This window comes from Petaurus breviceps, unplaced genomic scaffold, assembly GCF_028583685.1.
Source record: "Petaurus breviceps papuanus isolate PSGF00001 unplaced genomic scaffold, PetGlider_PUasm1.0 80, whole genome shotgun sequence".
NCBI lineage: Eukaryota > Metazoa > Chordata > Mammalia > Diprotodontia > Petauridae > Petaurus > Petaurus breviceps.
The window spans coordinates 13,573,797-13,595,643 of NW_027186540.1; the positions used below are offsets into that span (position 1 = coordinate 13,573,797).

The 21,847-nt window shown below is 32.5% G+C and overlaps 1 protein-coding gene across 1 annotated transcript in view; it reads left to right on the forward strand.

The window, feature by feature from the left end:
* The window catches only part of LOC138176022 (protein piccolo-like), a 591,004-nt gene that overhangs the window by 449,730 nt on the left and 119,427 nt on the right, over positions 1 to 21,847 (forward strand). The window contains exons 14-17 of the mRNA XM_069106747.1: positions 6,401 to 6,451; positions 10,689 to 10,819; positions 13,590 to 13,616; positions 19,526 to 19,619. Of these exons, the coding sequence (XP_068962848.1) occupies positions 6,401 to 6,451; positions 10,689 to 10,819; positions 13,590 to 13,616; positions 19,526 to 19,619 (303 nt within the window). The remainder of the gene's footprint in view (positions 1 to 6,400; positions 6,452 to 10,688; positions 10,820 to 13,589; positions 13,617 to 19,525; positions 19,620 to 21,847) is intronic.

The window sequence follows — 21,847 nt, forward strand, 5'->3', positions numbered from 1 at the left end:
GAGAGAGAGAGAGAGAGAGAGAGAGAGAGAGAGAGAGAGAGAGATCCATGCATCCATCCTCAGAGAGAAAGAGAGAGATCCATCCATCCTCACAGCAACCCTATAAGGTAGTCATTGCTGTTTTCCCCATTTCACAAATGAGCAGACAAAGGCAGACAGAATAGACCTGTCCAGGTTTACACAGTGCATATCTAAAGCATGATTCTAACTCAAATTTTCCTAATTCCACGTGGAGCATTCTGTTTACTACACTACCTAGCTACCACCAAGATAGTGGGTAGGCAAATAAATTACTATAGTTAGATAGATTCAGCATGTTAATATTTTCACATAAAATGGAATCCCAGGATTTTATTTCTAAGTGGATTTCCTAAGATTTGTGGTATTGGACTATGTGGTGACTTAGAAAGACCAATTAGGCCACATTCCACTGTATGTTAACATCCAGTAAAATTGGACAGATGTGCATAATTGCACGTATTTTAAATATGCTACAGTCCATTTCTTTGAGAATAGTTGAAGTCCAGTTCTTTTCATTTTGTTTGGTTTTCTTTTGCCTTCTTATCTCTCCCTAGAAAGATGAAGGCCAACACATGTTTCTTGTATACCTCAAGAAACAAGAAATTCTCATTGATTGCTTATGTTGGTTTGCAGCACAGAGAGAAATTGTTTTGTTTTTAGTATAATATCAGGTCAAAAACAAAAGAGTTTCCACCCCAACCTTAGTCACATTGCAACTTTGATGACAGTAAGAAAAATAAAAGAACTTTTTTCTAAACAGAAAAAGAGCATAAGTATTCATTCAGTTTTATACTAACTCATCAAGAGATTCATGTAGAATTCAGGTTAAAAATATCCCTTTGCCTAGACTTGAAGTTCTTAAAAGCCATCTCACTTCTGATATAAGGAATGCTTTTTTCCCGTGCATTATTTCCAGGCATTCCCCATCTTCAGAAGAGTATATTTATGAAAGAAAAAAATCTTTATACTCCTCCCAGATTTTTTCAAAAAAAGTGAACTTTACAGTTATCAACAATCATAGATTCTGTATCCAAACCAACTGCCAGACACTGTCTATCCAAAGACTTATGCATAACTTCTTTGACTTTTTGTCTCGACTCTCTGTACTGTCTCACTTGTATTCAATTTTTTTTCTCCAAAAAAAATCCATATGTACATTTTTATGGATTTATACAACCATCTTGCTTCTCTCCTTTGCTACTTTCATAGAAATTTCTTTCTAGAAGTTTTTTTAAGCTTTCTTTGGGAGAACAGGACTGTTTTGCTAAAGAAAAACAGTAATAACTACATAACTAGATAGTTGGGGACCCTGTACTTAGCTCCTCCCCAGTTCTTCCTGTAAAGTTTGCTTTTAGAATTCCTAATTACCTTCATAGCTCAGCTCAAACACTTCTTGCTGCCTAAGGTCTTTCATATTACTTTAGTTGCCTTCCCACTCATAAAATTGTTGCATTTTTTTGCTTGCCTGTATATATAATTTCCTTCCTAAAGAGGCCATAGGATCCTAGAGATCAAGGGTGGTGATGAATCCCCAGTACCTAGTACAGCATCTGACACCTAACAAGCTTTTGATAAATGCTTGTTGATTGAGTGATTTAAAAAGAATGAGATAATTCATGATACCTGTGTTTCTAGTTCTATACTAACTCAACCAAATCTGTATTGCTGAACAACTGAACAAACTTCCTCATCCTTCACTCTACCATTGATTTTCCTTCTGTCACTACCAAGTGAGATCCTTTCCTCATTCTTTTCTTCAACATAATAACTGTTCCAAAAGGATTCAGTGAATGAGAGTCTATAACTTCATCATTGGATTCAACTTATTTTGATATATACTTGTATGGATCCATGATTTGCTCAAAGTGGGTACTCATTCTGATTCAGGTCACATCCTTTCCATGGTATCTGTGCAATTTTTTGTCCATATTTATCCTACATGGAAGATTGACCCAACCCACCAGAGCCCTACCTCTGATTATTTTAGTACATGACATGGTGGATGTATTTCTGTACCACTCGGGGTTTCTTAAGAGAGTCATATATAGCAACACCTAATAAGTGATTGTTGAATTGAATTTGCTGTATGGAATAAAATATCAATACCTCAGTACCTTGAAAACCATACTTCATCCCACACAGCTTCCTATTTCATTTAGTTGATTTGTTTATTGTTCTTCTTGACTTCATCATGAATGTCATTATGACTTTTTCCCATAACACAGTGTGTCAAGTTGGTAGATTCCAATTATGATGCATCCATTATAATTGATAATGAAATTAACTCAGGATTCATTAAAAAAACAATTCTAATACATTCTTTTCAGTTCTTGTTTTTTGCCCTTCTAGTTTCATCTTTAAATGCTCACTAGGATCATTTGCTTTTTGGTATTTTGTAATTTCTTTTTTTATTATCCTTCCCTGAAGTATTTTGTAAGCCACCTTGTCCTTTAGTCTGGTACTGCCCTTTGGTCTCAACATTTTGCAAAGATTGCCCGTGATTTTTGAGATAAACTGCTTTCTGAGGTCTTTTGGATTCTTTTTTTTTTTTTACAGTGCCAATTTTGTACCAGTTAAATTTCTCTAGAAAATATTAATAGCATATTGTTATTTCCCATTTATATAAGATGAAAACTTGTTTAAAGAGGTTCATTCATAGTTACTGCAATTGCAAACAATGCCTTTTCATCTTTATCCTTTCTGCTAATCTCTAATTTGCCAGTGGTTTAGCTACATACAGCCAACTGATTCCAAAGTTATTGTAATATCCATTAAAATCTGATCTTCTTAGATTTTATTGTTTGTCATTATTTGTCATCCATTATTTTATCATCCATTGCTTCCTACAACTTGTAGAAGATATTCATGATATATTGGGGCGAGGCTTCAGAGCAGCATACAAGCTCTTGGTTTCTTTCATTCTTTGATCCCAAATCTTATTTTACAACATGGTTTTGTAGCTCCTCTAGTTCCCACTTTTGAATCAAAGTCACAGAATATCAGTATTTTGAAAAATATCTTGGAGGATCTTGTCAAGTTTTCGCTGAAAGTTTGTTATCTTTTACAATGGATGTCAATGCTTAAGTTTTATTTATCTTCATGGTGCTTTAGAAGTTTTTATTCTCTTCATAAATACTGCAAGGTGAGATCACCAAGCATTCCATGAGAGGATACTTCTTGTTAACTCTGAGTGCGTGATAAAACCAACTTCAACAAATCCTTTCATCATCTCTCTGAAGAAAATCTGCAAGTAATTTCTTCCATTTATCACTGACATTTTTGAAATTTCAATTTTTATTTAAATTGAGAATGTTTATATCTCTGTTATCTAATTCTTCCAATTGTGTATCAATTCATGAATGATTATAAGGAATTCTTACATTGAGGGCACTAACAATGAAATTAATGATGACTGACATCTAAAAACTGTTATTTTTTTTCAGTATACTCTGTTTCTTCTCCTTTATCAGCCTTCTATCTTCTTCATGGAAACAAGGTGACCACACATCTTTTCTCAAAGGAATCATACTTAGACGACACAAGTCCTCAGTCACTCCACGTGCTATATATATAATGAAATTTCAGATGTCTTTGGGAGAAATAATAATGTTTTGTGAAGGGGATCCAAGATTGATCTGTGCGTGGCCTAGTAAACATAGTAAAAAAAAAATCACAATTGGAAGGGTCTTCTGAAAACAATTAGCTGAATCCATATCTAAAAAAAAATATTTCCTCTATATCATTCCCTTAAACTTTTGTTTAAAGACATCAAGTAAATGGGAGGGAATCTACTACCTTAAAGGACAAACAATCCCATTTTTGGATCATTCTAATTTTAGAGAAGATTTTCTTCACATCAAAACTAAATTTTCCTCTTAACAAATTCCACACATTACTTCTTTTAATATCATCTGAGTTGTGACATAACTAATCAAAGCCTTCTCCCTATACAATAGGCCATTAAAGACCCCAAAAAGAGCTGTCATGCCCCACTTTCCAGGTCTTACCTTCTCTAAGTTAGACTAATTTTCCTCACATAGTCCTCATATAGTATGAACTCAAAGCCCTTCAGTATCCTGGTTCCCCACTTTGAGAGTGCCAGTTTCTCAATATCCTTTCTAAACTATGGTGTCCCATATGGAACTCTACTCTGGAGGTGACCTGACAAGGCAGATTATTACTTAGAATTATCACCTTCCACATTTCATAATGTAATCAAGGATTGCATTCACTTCCTTGAATGTCATTCCAAACTCTCAATTCTTATTAAGTATGAGGCCAGTAAGAACGCTCTCCCAAGTGAACATCTGTCTAGGTATGTTTCCCAATTTTGTATTCATTATGTTCTTAATAGTTTGTTTTGATTATCGTTAATATATTTAGAATTTGCTGTTGACAATTTAGTACAGTGGATCAAAAATAAAATGAATTTATGAAATTTTGCTAGGTAAATATCCTTTGTAATTTTACCAAACAATATGAATTTTAATAGTAATAAGCAGTCTCTTTAAAAGACATAGGTTATGTACATATGAATAAAAACTGCAACATTAAATTAAAGAAAAATAAAACATTCATTGATATTTTTGCTGTTGTCACTTATATTTTGAAATATTTCTTTTAATGGTTAACCCCTGATGTCTTTTCATATAATATCATCTATAGGAAAAAATAAAAAGAGAAATAAAACACAGCAAATTTAACCAACACATTGGTCAACTACAATAATATATCCAGTGTTCTACATCCATCGTGTCCCATCTCTCTGAAAAGTGATGCATTTCTATATTTCTTCTTTGGGACTAATTTTGTTCTTTATCTTTTCACACCATTCTGTTTCAGTCTTTTACTGTTCTTTTTAATTTGTGTTATGATGGTCATTGTGCATATTGTTTTCTTAGTTCTGCTTATTTCATTTTACATCAATATCCCCATGCTACTCATGTATTCATTCTACTATCATTTCTAACAATACAACAATATTTAATTATATTCATATGTTGCATTTTCTTTAGCCACTCCTCAATCTATGGGCATCTAGTGTATTTTAAACTCTTCGCAACTTCAAAATAAATGCTACTAAAAATGATTGGTTGTATTTATAGGACCTTCCTGTAAAGAAAAGATCAAGTTTCTTTTCATAGTGTAGTTTTATAAACTCAAATTAGTGCCTAAATCTGATGCCATCAATATAATTTATTCAGAACCAATTTTAATTTTCATTTATCATTTGAAATTGCAATGAATAATGAACATAATGTCTTTAATCATATCCCTATACCTTAATTTAACAAAGATTACTTTCAGTGCTTACTCCATGATATATTATAAAGAGTCCTGAAATTGATGTCTGAAGAACTAGGTTTGAGTTCCAGCTCTTCCATTTACCAATCTTGGATCTTGGGCAATTCATTCTTATACAAGGATCCTCAGTTTCCTGATCTGTAAAGTGGAGATAATACAGGGCTATTACAGACTAATGTGAGCTATTATATCTGATACCTGACTGATAAGAAAAATATTTATAAGTTTGCTGAAAATAGAAAAGGATGGAAAGAAAAAAATGAAAATATAGAGCAATATTGTCATTTGAATTGTAAATCAAGAGGAAACAGGAGGGCACTGTGTATCTGGACAGTGGACATTTACAGTAGAAAGAAGAAAGCATATCAAAAACAAACTTTGCCTCCCTCACAATTTTGCATCACTTGTCCCTATTCCCTGTTATAAAAGCATCATGTAGGAGAATGTGCCATCCTCATTTCTTTATGGAGATGAAAAACTATGAGATACTACATATTCTATCAGACTTGACTGATAAATTAATTTTGCTAAAGGGTTCTTTTAAAACAAAATCTTTGCTATAGGGGATGACTATCTGGGAAGGGAGGAAAATATTTTGGGAAATGATGGTGATGTAAAAGGCAAGGGAATCATTATAGTTGTTGTTGTTTTTTTAATGAATAAAAACCTCATGGTTTGCCATTAATAGTTTTTTTCTTCCTCTATTTTGTATACAATTATGGTAAACACAATTTAATGGCTTAATTATGTACCTTTAACAGAAGTGGTTAAGTTGTATTTATAATCCCTGTGTGTCTTTTGGAATATTGAAAATTATTATTCCTGATGTTGCCATAAATTAAAAAAGTCTTAGCCCCATAAAAATTGATTTATGTAGAAATATAATGTAGACTTATTATATGAAAAGCATGAATAGAAACCCTATTTGAAATCGGTCAACTGAAAACTGAATGCAATTTATTTTCAAACCAAAATTGTGTAACCAACAAACTTAACAGAACTTCAGAATGCTGAAAAATCAAATGATATGAATGTTCTATGTAATAATTTTTGTATATGTTCTTTAATATTACAGCCCACTGATGCAACAAAGTCTGTCTCTCATCCTATTACTGGAGAAATTCAGGTAAGAAAGTGTAAAATAAGTTAATTGCTATAGTATGTGTTTTAGTACGTTTTCCCCCATTGGCATTTTTTGATATTATGAATCCATGGAGCAGAAACTGTCCTTTTTATTTGTGACATTAAGAAATGTTTAATTCATGTCTATTTTTATAGAATGCTATTTTATGTGGAAGGAAGTTTTATGGAATAAAAGTGACCATCACGACTTCTTGTAACAAGGTTTAGAGGACAACCCCTGATATGTAACCCAATTATACAGATCATAAAGTTTATTTTTAGGTCTTCCCTCAGCTGCTGCCCGATCCTCACATTTAATCTTATTATACAGAGTTCTAGGGCAATATAAGGGTATGTTTAGATATTTCCTTGTTAATTAGTAAAATTTCAGCTTATCAATCAAATAAGATAAAGACCACTCAGTTCATCAGATGTTATTTTATAACCTGGAGAAATCTCTTTTCCTATAGAAGTTGTTTCATGTTTCTTTCTATACTAAAACAAATTAATCTTTTCACTGAACACCGTTGTTTTCCAAATTTGTTGCCATATTAAGTGCAGCACTTTTAACAGCATCTTCTTTTAGGATTTTAAATAGCTCAGCTGGAATTCTATCATCTCTACTAGTCATACTGCTACCAATATTTCCTAAGGACCACTTGACTTCATTCCCTGTGATGTCTAGATCTAGATCAGTAACCATACCATTATGTTAAAAACCTTTTTTTATTGATTTGTATAATTCTTTTGTACATTCTTGCCCCTTCTTTTTAATCTCTTCCATTTCTGTTAAATCCATGCCATTTTTGCTTTTATTATGCTTATTTGTGCATAATATATTCTATTGACATCTCTAATTTTCTCGAAAAGATCTCACCTTTCCTTTTCTGTTGTTTTCTTCCATTTCTTTGTTGCTCATTTAAGAAAATCTTATCTTTTCTTGTTATTTTTTGGATTTCTGCATTCATTTTGGCATATTTTCCCCTTTGTCCTTTGCCTTTCTTCTGCAGGTTAAAAAATTCTTAATTCCTTAAATTAATCCAGTTTTAATTCCCCTTCTTATCCTGGTCAGTTACCATACATGTATCACTCCTTGTAAACATCACCTTCGAAACCAAGTGCCAAAAAATACACACAATCTCTGTGACCAGGGAAGATGAGAGCCTGAATGTCATGACCCTTGGTTTGGACAAAATAGTCTATTAATATTATATAAGATTACATTAGTTCTTTTGGCTGACACATCACACTACTGACGTATTCAACCTATTGTCCAGCAGTCAGTCTGTTTTATATGAACTGCTTGCTCTCTGGACACGTGACTCTCCATTCTATATTTGTGTACTTAAGATTTATGAGACCTCAAATAATTGATTTAAATTGTGTCTCAGTTTTCTCTTCTGTAATGTGAGGGGTTAGCCATGGTGGTTTTTAAGTTCTTCTTCCAGCTCTAAACATATGAATCCTATTAACTCTGAATTTATAGAGGTTATAATATTACATTATTAATATGTATTAAATTTCATTTATTAAATCTTGTTATCATTGGATCACTATTCTAGCCTATAGAGATAGTTTTGACTCTAATTTCTTCCTCTTCAAGTTGTCTGTCCAAGTTGAATGCTACCTGTAAATCTGCTAAGTATCAAAACTGTATCTTTATTCTAGTTTTAATGAAAGAATAAAACAGAAGAAAGCAAATTATCAAGACATTGATGAAATGTTGAATAGAACAGGCTTCCCTCCAGACTGATGCTAATTCGTTTATTAATATTTTCTGTATCTGGTCAATCACTCTGTTTTGAGCATAATGTGTACAAAAAGTCCGTATCTCTACACACTATTCACATGAGTACTGAGAACATTTGTCAAACACCTCGCTAAACTTCAAATATTCTGGACAAATGGGATCTCCATCCTCTACAGTCTAGTAACTCTTTCAAAAATTTGTTGTCAAGCATAACTTGTTCTTAAATGTAAGTGCTCACAACCCATTCCTTTAATTATCTATCCTAGAATTTTGCCAGAAATCAATGTCAAATTCACTCTGACATAGTTTAAAGTAAGCAGCAAAATTAATTCAGTATTTTACCACCTATAATTACAAAGTACCACTAAATTTGCCATCATTGCTCCATGATCACAGACATTACTCAATCTGAAAGAGTAGCATAGTCAATCTAACTGCCTGTTGCATTTTCAAAGTAGTAAAGTTCTCTGTGTAAAGTTTATTGTATTATACTCATTTTTCTCTATCTTTGGCTTGTTTTTTTTTCCTTAATCAGAAACAATGTGTCCTAAAGGAAGAAAACTTTGTCTATATGGTGCCAAAACACCATTCAATTCATTGGAAAGCCATCAGAGCCGGCTATTTTGCTTTTTATTGACTTGGTTGTCATTTTGCATATTTGACTTAATTGGTTTCATTTTTCAGTGTCTTAGTATTATGTGGATATAGCAAAAATGTCATTCAGACCATCAGTCATAATAGTGTCATAGTATTACTATTATAGTTTCCAAGATTCAAAAGACTTTAACAAATTATTTTACCCCACACTTACTCTTGTTCTGTTCAAAGCTATGGAATGCGAAAAGAGCTGTAGGATTATCATAAGAGAGTTAGCATAACACATCGAAATTCATTAATTGCATGCCTTTTTTTCACTATACTTATCTTATTAGCCTGAAGTATCTTTCTCTAAACAGTATCTATCTCAATACCCCTGGCTAATCATGTAGGGGGAAAAAGCAATTTACTTGTTCTGATAAAGATATCAATTGTATATTTTATTTTCTATAAGCCAATAAGTATTCGAGTAATTAGACATTGTTTTAAACTCCAAAGACTTATTTTTAAATGAAAGTGATAATCCCGTAAAGTTGTCTCTTTCAGAAACACATGCTAATAGACCTTCCCTTTTTATTTTTCCTTTGAAATGAATGGGCAGTGAGAAAGGATTGTAGAATAGGAAGAGCGCTTGATGCTAGATGTGTAGCTTTGGACTATTTATATTTCTCTAATCCTCATTTTCTTCATCTGCAGAATGAAAGCAGTAATACTTGAAATTGTCATACAAATGTGTAAACTCTAAACATATATAAATATGAAATGTTACCTTTAGCAAGAACTAGGAATGAGATAAGCTATTTCAGTAAATAGCTATTTCAATTAAATAAATATTGAATCATTTCCTTTACAGAGTAGTTATTATTCATTTTTAATTAGGTGAAACAGGTACTGCTGTAATCAATAAGATTTATTTTTTCTGGGATACTGGGACAAATTTAGGGACATGCATTTATTAAGCACCTATTGTGCTAACTGCTGAGTGTGGGAGTTAGGAATGGGAATGGAACAAAAGTATAGATAAGAATGGCCCTTATCCTCAGTAAATTCATATGGGCCTAATGATAACAACAAGGCAGCTAGGTGGAATATTGAATAAAGTGCTGGCCCTAAATTTAAGAAGAATCATCTCGCTGAGTTCAAATCTTGCTTCAGAGACTTATTGACTAAGGGCAAGTCACTTAATCATATTTGCCTCAATTTCTTCACATGCAAAATGAGCTGGAGAAGGGAAACGGCAAATTTCTCCAGTATCTCTGCCAAGAAAAGCCCAAATGGGGTCCTCAAGAGTCAGACAACTGAAAATGAATGACAACAGTGATAACAACAACTATATAAAACTTCTAAAGTTGGCAAAATACTTCACATATATTATTTCATTCAATTCTAATAAGAAACCTGTGAAGTAAGTACTGTAGGCACCATTATTGAAAGATGAGGGAACTGAGTCAACTAGAATTTATTAAATTCTTATAGTGTAACAAGAGATACAAAGAAACACATAAAAACAGTTCCTTCTCTCAAGGACTTCCCAATATAATGGGACTCTTAACTGAGGTTGAAAAAGGCTAAGTGACCTGCCCAGAGTCACACAGCTAGGAATTATTGCCAGTAAAATTTGAACCCAAACCAATGCTGATTCAAAGACCAGTCTCAGTCCACTAAGATATGCTGCTGCCTTAAAATACACATGCTGATAATGCAAATTTCTATATATTAAACACATCAGAGAGTTGAAAAAAAAAAAAAAAAAGAAAAAAGTACTCCTGTAGTTGTAGTAGGAAGGTCATTATGGACAGGGAGAATCAGAGAAAACTTCCTGGAGGAAGTCATATTTTACTTGGATGTGGTCAAAAATACCCAACTTAACCAAATATTGCAATATTCACTACAGCTTCAAATCAACTATGACAAACACCTTGGAAACCTTATCATACACATTCTTCAAGCAAGAAATCTTGTGCCTCGAGACAACAATGGATATTCTGATCCTTTTGTTAAAGTGTATCTTCTTCCAGGGAGAGGGTAAGTGAAGAAGAGATTTATTGCAAATATTGGTATTAACCAAGTCCCTTTGAAAAGTTTCTTGCCTCTGATGCCTATGGCCTAGATGACTTTGGGAAAGTCAGTTGGCTTTCCTGAATCTCAGTTTTCTTATATCTAAAATGACAGGATTTGACTAGATGGCTTCTGAAGTCCTTTCCAAAACTATATCTATAGGCTTATAATTTGAAAAACTCATATAATATTAGCAGTTACCTTCTAAATATCTTCCTTTTGATTTTGTTCACATTACACATATTTACTACAAATTGATAGATAACTTGTATTAATTTGTCCTCAAATCAGTTAATCCTCAAAAAATACATGAGTTCATTATATAAATATTCAATGGTCATTTACTTTTTCATACAAAATAAGTCAATATCATTTACAATAGGGGAAACTTAACATAGTAAGATTTGAGAATTAATCCAGATTTTCAAGTGTATTGGAGTTTTCAAAGCAACTTACAAAGCTACATAATTTAATTTTCAATTTAAATTTAATTTTATTTAATTTTATTTTTATTTTTAAAATATACAAAGATCTATTGAATGAATACATCATTCAATAATTAGTCATTAAGTATCTTCCAGATTTGTTCCTTAAACCTATTTTGATACCTTTGAAAATTCTAATTTGGCAAGAAAATAGCAAATATTCCTTTTGAACCCCCTAATTACTATGATCTATCCCTTGCTTGGTACAATGTATGAACTCTTTGAAGATGCTTGTTTGTATGATATGTGATATCGCTTATATTCTGGCCAACAAATACTATTTTAAAAACTTTTATAAATCTGTTTTTTGTACTTGAGCACTATTATGGTTTTTCTGTCCCATTTATATCAGGGGAATTAAAGTGGTTTAACTACATGGGAGGTAGCAAAGAATTATGAAGAGATGTCAGACAGGTAAGAGTAAATTGAAGAGACAGCATTGATAGGAAAGCCTAGACAGTATATAGGAGAAGGTGATAAATAGTTCTGATTGCTACAGAAATGCCAAGAGTGTAAAAAAGAAAAGGTAATTATATTTGGCAACCAATAAATACTTCATTTGTAGATTTGGAGAGGATGGCTTCAGTTGAACAATGATATTGGAAGCAAGATTACTGAGTTTAGAAGAGAATAAATAAAGAGTGGAGGTACCTATCATAAGTGACTTTTTCAAGGTTAGCTGAAAAGGGAAGAGATTTCAGGCACTACCTGTAGGCAGAGCAGGTGGCTCAGTAACAGAGCCCTGGGCTTGGAATCAGGAAGACCTGAGTTCAAATTTGACCTCTATATACTTACTGGCAATGTGACACAGGGAAAGTCACTTAACCTTTATCACCCTCAGTGTCCTTAACTATAAGATGAGGAATAACACTAATATTCCAAGGGCTTTGTAAGGATCAGATGAGAGAATAGATGTAAATCATTGACCATAGAGCCTTGCACATGGTAGAAACTCAATTAAAATTTGTTTTCTTCCTTCCTTCCTAGAGTGCATAGTGGATGTTAGGATCAAATGAGGGTTTGTTGAGGATGGAGGAGACATTGGGGAAGGCATGGACATGTTTGCAGCATCAAAAACAGCCAATAGGTAGGGAGATATTGAGAAAGAAAAGGTAGAGGAGATAGCATGATAGTGGAGACAGTCTGTTAGTAAAGATGGGAAGAGATGAAATCCATAGTAGCTCTGGTAAGGAAGACCATCTCTTTATCCAACACTAGGGTGATAAAATGGTTGTGTGTATTGGGGCAGAGTCAGGGAATATCTCAATGATTAAAGATGAGGAGGTGTGGAAAAGTGGGGAACTCCATAATATTTTTTCTGCAAAATGTGAGACAGGATATTTAGCTGCAAAGATGGGAAGAAGGGATGCCATGGGAAACTTTATGGAGAGTGAGGATAATTAGTCTACTGAAGAGGAGTTGAATACTTGACATGCTAAAGTGAAAACCCAGTTGAGATGAGATAATAAATTTGTGGGGAATCCAGTCAGCATAATTTAATGATTTTCTGTTCAGCAGTATGTGAACAGGAGAAAGTAATCAAGGATTCAGTTAGCAAGACATGAGCCCTTCTTGTTTGCTTTTAAAATAGAGTGGGATAATTGAACTACCAGTGACCATTAAGGCAGGTGATACAGGGAAGAATGAAAGTGTGAGTGTAGAGGAGGGGAAGAAACAAAAAATAATATTCTCTGTAGAAATGTACACCAGACCACATATGTTGTTTCATAATTATCACAGGAGTGGACTGAAGAAAACACTGTGTCTATGTTTAGTGAAGTAGAATGCTTTCAGTTATTTTCTATTTTTCATTTTGTGTATATTATAGAATTCTCAAACTGCAGAAAATCTGAGACTCTCCACCACCTGTGGTAGGGAGTGAAAAGGCTTCGGTTAGAAAACAGATTACAATATGTGAGTATGAGATTTCAGCAGACATTGTACCAGCCATGCTAGGAGCTACAGGGTGTTATTGAATGGTAATAACTATGGACATTTGCCTACCTAAAGCATAAGCCCTGTCTATTAATATTGCAAACTGAAATTTTTCAAAATGTGAAATATGAGTATGTCCTGGATCATATGAATTGTTTTTTGAGGTTTTAGTTCCTTCTATCTAATGTTAATTTCTCACTCTTAGAATTATTGCATAGTTACTCTGTTTATTCACCTGTTTCTCATTTCTCTCCTTTTTACCCCTCTTTCTCTTTTCCCACTTTCCCATTTTTATGACCTTTGGTGAACCCATGCAGCCAAGTCATGGTTGTCCAGAATGCAAGGTAGAGTGCCTTTCCTTTCAGTGTCATGCTTTGAACTGCCTTTGGAGTTGTGGATGTCAGTGGATGCATGCAAGCATGATTACACATAGAATCATTGCAGCTCTAGTTCATATTTTTACTCTTTCTATGGCTTGATGACTTGTGAATCTGCCTTTACATGCTGAATGTTACTGTACTATTGAATTTCATTAAATTTCCCCTGAGCCAATCCTTGCATAGAATAATAAATATGTGTACTGGCCCCTATGTTTCTGGATGAAAACTGACCCATCATAAAGTGATTCAAACAATAAGATTCCATTAAATTCTAAATATTCATAATTTGATCTAATTATACTTCCACCTATGAAAATTTTTTAAAAGTTGTATTTCAGAACTAAGTCTGTATACACATATGTTATATATAGTAGCAATTTTAAGAAGATGAGGATATTTAACATTGAAAAAGTGATTTTTTATTTCTATGAGATTACCAAAAATATTAAGGCTTAAGAGATGAAAATGAAATGCTATATTTAAGAATATTCTCCTAATCATGTAATCTGATCCTATCATCATCCCTCAGTATAAAATTTCCACCAGTGGGGAAAACCCATAATCAATCAACAATCATTTGTTATATTATATTTTATTATGATATATTATATTATATCACACAGAGAAAACTGAATTAGTGGTCCTTATTATTTGGCATCTGCAGAAATGAGTTGCTAAACTTCATTTCAACATTATCTTTAACCTCCAAATTTCATCAATTTATTAAAAGTTTTGTTTTGATACCCAAACTAACAGTCTGAAATAAGGAAAATTTACATTTTATCAACATTTGATTTATATTTTGATTGAACTAGCCAAATATATTCACAACATAGAAAACACAGTATGTTAAAAAAAATGAACATTTATCCATAGACAGTTCAAGGCAAAATATGTATAGAAAATCCATAGAAAGATGTAAATATGTGACAAAATTTTCATTCAATATAATCACATGCAAGATTATCACAGTAATCTAAAATTAATGAATCAATTGTTCTCAAGTTATATCCACATATCTGATTACCTAGTATACATCAAAACCAACAGAAAAATAATTATTTATTCTTTGCACAGTATCTATAATGTCTGTTCAGAATAGTAACATAATTATTAACATAGTTATTTCAGATTTAAACATTTTACTGAACTTAAACATATGGAATATAAGGATATCAGAGGGGCCAAAATATGTAACTATTTAAAATAACCTAAGTGAGTGGGGTGGACTGAATTCTCTGGTCCCCTTTTTATTCATTCAACTTTATTGCCAATCTTAATGGCATTTCCAATCCATTGAACTTACAATTTAATGCAAATGTTAGTTGTCCATTAACCTTTATGAAAGTGGAATTGAATGTAGAAAGAAGGCATTTGCCATTAGATTGGGTATACATAATATGCATCCAAATTGGATGTGGCCAAATTCTGTATTATTCTGTCCACCACATTTCTGAAAGCCTCCCTTACAACTTTCAGAGCTTGGTATTTCTGTGTTCCCAGCTAGCTGCTCATGGAGGACTACAGACAAGCTATTGCAGAGAGACTTGGATGATCTTTCTAATGTTGTTGCTAGGCGTGGCCATAAGCCTAATCACAGAATGTAATTGTCTCAGATATATATTTTTTTTCCCAATTTGCACTTTGCCTCCCCTAAACAGAATATAAAATTGATACATGATTTTGGAATATATCCCTACTACTGTTCTATCTTCACACTAGCAAGGTGTTGCAGCTCTGCCATACTGGACACTCCCCGCCCCCCGTCCCGCTCCCCATCTCCTGTGAACTGGTAGGGAATCTCCTCTAGCTTATTATTTGTCTGCATCAGGAAACTGAAAGACCCTGATCCAGCTACATAGCAAAAGGATGGCAGCAACAGTACCATCCTTTGTGCTTCCATAAAGGCCAACTCATAATATATGGCTATACAATTTTTTTAATGGGAATCTCCTATTTGCATGACAAACTGAATGTACCGTTTTGGCGAAGAGGTGAAATGTGTTTCCATCAGTCAAAATGGGATGACAAGAATTTTAATCCCACCCAAAACAAACTTCCCACAGCATTTGTTTTTGTATGTGTCCCTTTTTTATGACATCTCTACTTATCCTGACAAGGTACTATCATAACAATGATAATAACAACAACAATAAAAATAACATTCTATTTCCTAAAGGCACAAATATTGAAAAAATAGGATTAGTCACCATAGGCTATCATTTGCCAAGAAACATTCCATTTAATTACATCCACACAGTATCACAAACAGGGAAATCTGACTGTGTTGTGGGTTTCTTGTTATGGTTAGTGCTCTCACCCAAGAATCCTCTCCCTATCTCTCTAAAGGAGACATGAAAACAGTTCTGTTTCAAAGAGATAGTGTCATGCTAGGACAAACATTATCAATCACATTTTTTCAGAACCTTCTTATCCTATTATCCAGAGTAAGGAGGAGCAAAAATATAAAAAATGTCAGAATTTCTTATGATGGAACACATTAATTAGTACGTTTATGTTAAAAGTCATGATGATTAGAAATGTATAGGAAACCTTAGACTATACGGTAGCAGATCTTCAGGTCAAGCTTTTTATGGTCCAAAGTAGAAAAATAATAATTAAGAGATAATGTCATATAAAAACCATCATATAGAGGCAAAAGACTAAATAGGTAGAATGAAATATAGATTTTTCAACATGGCCAATGTGAAAATTTGTTTTGCTTGAGTATTCATATTTGTTAAAGGTTTTTTGTTTCTCTTTTTTCCCCAGAGGATGGGGAGGTAGTAGGGAGAGAAAAGTACTTGTTATTGGGGAAAAATAACTTAATTTTAAAATCATTACATATTTGTATATTAATTATGTCATTATGTTATATTACATTTACTATATATTTACATAATATTTATATCATTTTATGTCATGTTATACTATGTTCTATTATTCATATCATATCAATGAAACCATATTATGTTGTTACATTGTAATATATTAAATCATATAAGATATGTAGGGGCAACTAGGTGGTATAGTAGATAGAGTAGTGGTGCTTAGAAAGACCTGAGTTGAAATCCAGTCTCAGACACTTACTATCTGTATGACCATGGACAAGTCTCTTAAGCTCTGTCTGCTATGTTTCCTCAACTGTAACATAGGGATGATATTAGGAAATACCTTCCAGGATTATTGTAAGAATCGAATGAAATTATATTTATAAATAGCTTAGCATAGTTCCTGGCACATAGTAAGCACTTTATATAAATGTTAGCTCTTATTATCATTAATTATGTACAGGAGCTGTTACTCAGTTACTTATAGTAATGGGATACAGGAATAGCAGGGATCAAGAAGAAGCATTTTAGTTGATAATTATGCCATTTCAATATCTGTAACATTTCTTGTTTCTGCCTTATTTTAAGTTTTTACCAAAACCCACTTTCACCAACCAAGTAGAAAATGTGATTAGTGTAAATTTATTTTCTTTGGATTTTTTTTTTCTTCCTTTCCTCAAGTGACGGTGCTAATCAGCAGGTCACTATTCAAAAGTCTAAAAACAAGAGAGAGGGAAAATGGAAGCAGTTCTCCACTGGATTTTCTCTAGCAGGTCACTGCCTCTTGGCACAGTACTTCTGGGCCTATATAAGTTTTTAAATGCATTTTTTAAAGTACTGAAACTAAAAGAGAATATTTCAACCAGTACTCAGGCAAAAGAAAAAAAAAGCCCCACATAAATGCTGTCTTTCAAAATAAAAATAAAATTTTCTCAATGTGCTGTATTATAGAAAATAATAAATGAAGAAAGATGTATATTTTGTGATATCAATACCTGAATGGAAGAGCAAATCAATTAAAGGACAATTGTGAGAATAAGTATACAATAACATTCTATTGCTAATAATAAACATTATTGAGGTTTCCTGAGAAAGAAGGAATTGAAGTTAGGAAAAAAAAACTATCAGTTGACTAGATTAGTTTTTCATTTTATAATCAGGAGTGTGGTTATTCTGTAGACATAGTTAAAGAACCATTGGGGGACTATGAGGAGGATTTCTTCTATTTTATCTCCTGAAGGAAAATACTTTGCAAAGGTGTAGAAAAGAGAAAGATTTTCAGTTCCCTTCCTAAAAATCTTTCCTAGGGTTGAATTTATGTTCACACATAAGAGAGAATCACTTTTATGTAATATAAGGGAACCAATATTATAAATGAGGACTGTATTTTTGAGTTTGCATGGTCAATTGCATATGCAAAGGAATTATGCATAGAAAATCATGTTTTTTAATATAAATGACATTCAAATTAATCTTCACAAGTTTAATGAAAATGATAACTTGTGGACTTATCTGGGCAATGTGGAAATTGATATAATAGTTATATGATAAATTGAGTCTAAGTGGATCATTAGAAAAATACTACTATTCAGCTTTGTGATCCAACAATGCATTTCTTTAAATGTAGATTCACATTGCCTGAATTTGGTATAAGATGAAGTACATGGGATAGTGGAATTATGCTCCTTTTTTCACAAATTAAAAAAAGCTTGTGAGTACTCAATCTACTAGATTTTTGTTTCAAATGTCCATTTTTAGTGTCACTGATGAACAAAATTTACCTATAGTAAGATATATCCAGAATGTGCCTTTCTACATAGTTATTTGACATCTCTGCTTTGATAACTATTTGAAAACACATATAAATTTTATAACTGGTAGTATAGCTTTCACTTTTAAACAACTTAACTGAAAGAATACTCATTGATAAAAATATCAATTAACAATTTTTTATCAATTCATGCTGAAATAATGAACATTTTCTGCTGTAGCAGTATTTTTTAAATAAAATTATTATATATACATATATATTTTAAATTTAGGTTACAATTAGGAATTGCTGGTAATTTTAAGTTATAATTGTTTTAAAGTGATAAAATTAATTAACATTTTAAGCACCTACTATGTGCCAGTAACTGTACTAATCTCTGGGGAGACAAATAGTGGCAAAAGACAATCCCCACCCTCAAAGAGCTTACAGTTGAATTAAATGGTTGTCAGTTGCTATGCTTACCAAATGGCATTCTTTCATGTAGATTGTTTAGGAACCAAAATAATGCTACAGGTTCAAGTTTCAGCTAATCCACTCCAGTCCAACAAATATTCATTAAGTGCCTATTATGTGCAAAACACTGTGGTAGATGCTGAAAATAAAAACAAATTAAAAACAAGGGTTAGATCTTACAGGAAAGTAAGATTTTAGACATTGTTCCTAACAAACCTGCTTTTGATATTAATTAGCATTAGTAAAAATCATTTGCTCCTATTAAAATGTGATACAAATATATAAAGTAATGTTTTATCAATAGTGCTTGTCAAGGCGCATAAGATTTATTGGTTATAGTTAGGTACGTCTTTCTCTTTTAGCACCCCTCAAAAAATTATCTTGTCTCTATGATTACATCATGAAATTCATGTTTCTAGTGGTAACAGAATGATATTATAAACTTCATTTAATAGTCTTCTACAGATTCTCAGGTGATCAAGATTACAAAATTATGGTAAAATTAGACCTAAAGAATACTAATGGTTGATAAAAAAGGAGAGAGAGGCTGAAATAACTTCTCCAAAATATATTGAAAGGAAAAATGAAATTAGATAATGATTTTTAATCATTAGCAACTTTTTTTTTTGAAAACTGAAGGTTGGAGGTGAGTTTTTAAAGAATTATATAGGAGCATGCTTGAATCTCTTTATCCTTTGTACAAATCGTTCAAAAAATTGCAACTGTCATCCTCTTGAGTATCCTGCATGTTTCCACAGTTTACTCTGATGCAATCATTTAGGATGCATCATTCAACATCTTCTTTCCTTCCAATTCAGTGCTGAATATAAGAGGAGAACTAAATATGTTCAGAAAAGTCTTAATCCAGAATGGAATCAGACAGTAATTTATAAAAATATCTCCATGGAACAGGTAGGTAATAGCTATTTTTTATGATTCAAATTTAGGGGATCCATATTCCATAAAGTTCAATGCTTTTCATTGCTATATAACCAAGAAGTTGATGTCCAGATGATCAAAATGATAGAAATTCTACATATTGAGAATTTTTAACGTTCTTAATTCCTCCTGGGTAAAGGTCATGGCTCTTTTGTTTACTTTCCTTGTGACAACAGGCTAACTTTCTTCTCTTCAAAAACTGATAATAATCATCTCTACTACTGATGTAACAGGGGTTTTGCAAATAAAATGTATTGTAAGACTTAAAGAGGAAATATATAAAATATAGATTAATATTTCATTAATTGAAAAAGATCCCTAATACATATTAATAACCTCTTATACCTACAATGCATTGTATTACAATAATTGATATAAGCAGAAACAAAGAGTAGTGAATAGAGGGATGACCGCAGAATCAGGAAGACTTGAATTCAAGTCTTGCTTCTGACACATACTGGTTATATAACTCTGGGACAAATAAATTAAAATTTCAGTGCCCATAGCAACTAGGACTATAATATTCAGGTTAGTTGATGAACTCTATTGGAACCCAAATAGAATCTTAGACTTGAATACTAAATATTTCAACAAAAAAATTAATATTCGTATTGAATATTATTAGTCAAAGAAACAACTTATACTTGGTATCTTCAACTTAAGAAGGCAAAAAATGATATGACATATTGTTAAACCTATTTACATAAAGTAAAAATTAACAATTAAAACAGAGGTTACTAACTCTATTTCCTAGACAAAGCAGTCTGGTAGAATACTTTTGAGAATATTGTTTTTAAATGCATAAAATAAAATATATAGGATTACAAAGGAAATTGAAATAAAATTACTATAAAAAAATTATTTTCATGAACACCGGATAAGAATGCCTAGCCTAAAAAGATAAAATTCACTTATCTGGAGAAATACAGTTAGGTGAAATACCTTCTATATGTGATAAATGAACTATATTTGTATCATCACTAATATTCAAAGTCACCCCATCTTATGTTGCCTTTGTTATTATTTTGCTTCAGTGGACAAAAATAATATTTTTGAGTTGGCCAACAAAGAACTATGGAATAGAATGAAAGAACCATAAAGAGAAAACCAATGAAAGAAAGTTGCCCAAGGGGATTGATTATAGGGAGAAAGCTGTAGCAAAAACCAAACAGGACAATTTGTCAGGCAGCATCACAACGAAGACCCTAGGCAAATTCTTTGGAGATAGCCTGGGATTTCCATTCACCTTAGTGAAGAGAATAAAAATTCTGTGACCTCGATAGCTTGGTCCACTTTTATTCTATCTTGAGGACATTTTTTTTTTTGTAAAAAATGACATAGTTTGATTTTTATGAGGCACTAAAAAGAGAAAATGGTATTCAATATAGAAGTATGCCCTTTAGATATTTTTCAGAAACATGTCTTTCTTCACTATGATTGAGGCCTGCCTGTACACAGAAAGTAAAATGAATAAGATAGGCAGTGTTTGTATGCTAGAGAACCAGCCTAGTTTTCAGCTCAGCCTAGTGACTGTCTGCAAAGTTACAGCAGGCTGCATCTAATCTGGATTTCCTTTTAGACAATTTAGAGAAATCTGCATTTCATAAAATTTGCATGAATACAAGACAATAATTGACAGTATAAAAACTTAAATGCAGGCAGAAAAAAATCCCTATTAATAGAACAGTAAGAGGATCACTGTGGTATATCAAGAACAGATGTTCTAATCAGTAAACAGTTGCTGCATTTTATAGGGAGAAACTGAAAGCAATGCATCCCATGTAATCAGTTCTGCTTTAGTATCAGTCCCCCCCCCCAAACTTATTAATAATTATACTTTCAAATGGCTAGTTATAGGTGCCTAAGCTTTCTCATTTATGAGAATAATATTCAATTTTCATTTAATTTTACCATGACTATGTATAAGTCAGTTGCATCTGGAGCTCAAATTGGATTTTGCAAACTTAAAAAATATATTCTGATAAATATTTTCAATATAATTGGTTTCTTTTGAAATCCTGAACATTTTTTTTTTGTTAAACATATTTGAAAAAGTGTCTATGGATTTTGTCAAACTCCTAAGAGTCCATGACACAGGGGCAGTTCAGTGGTGCAGTGCATAGAGTACCTGCCCTAGAGTCAGGAGGACCTGAGTTCAAATCCAGCCTCAGACACTTAACATTTACTAGCCATGTGACATT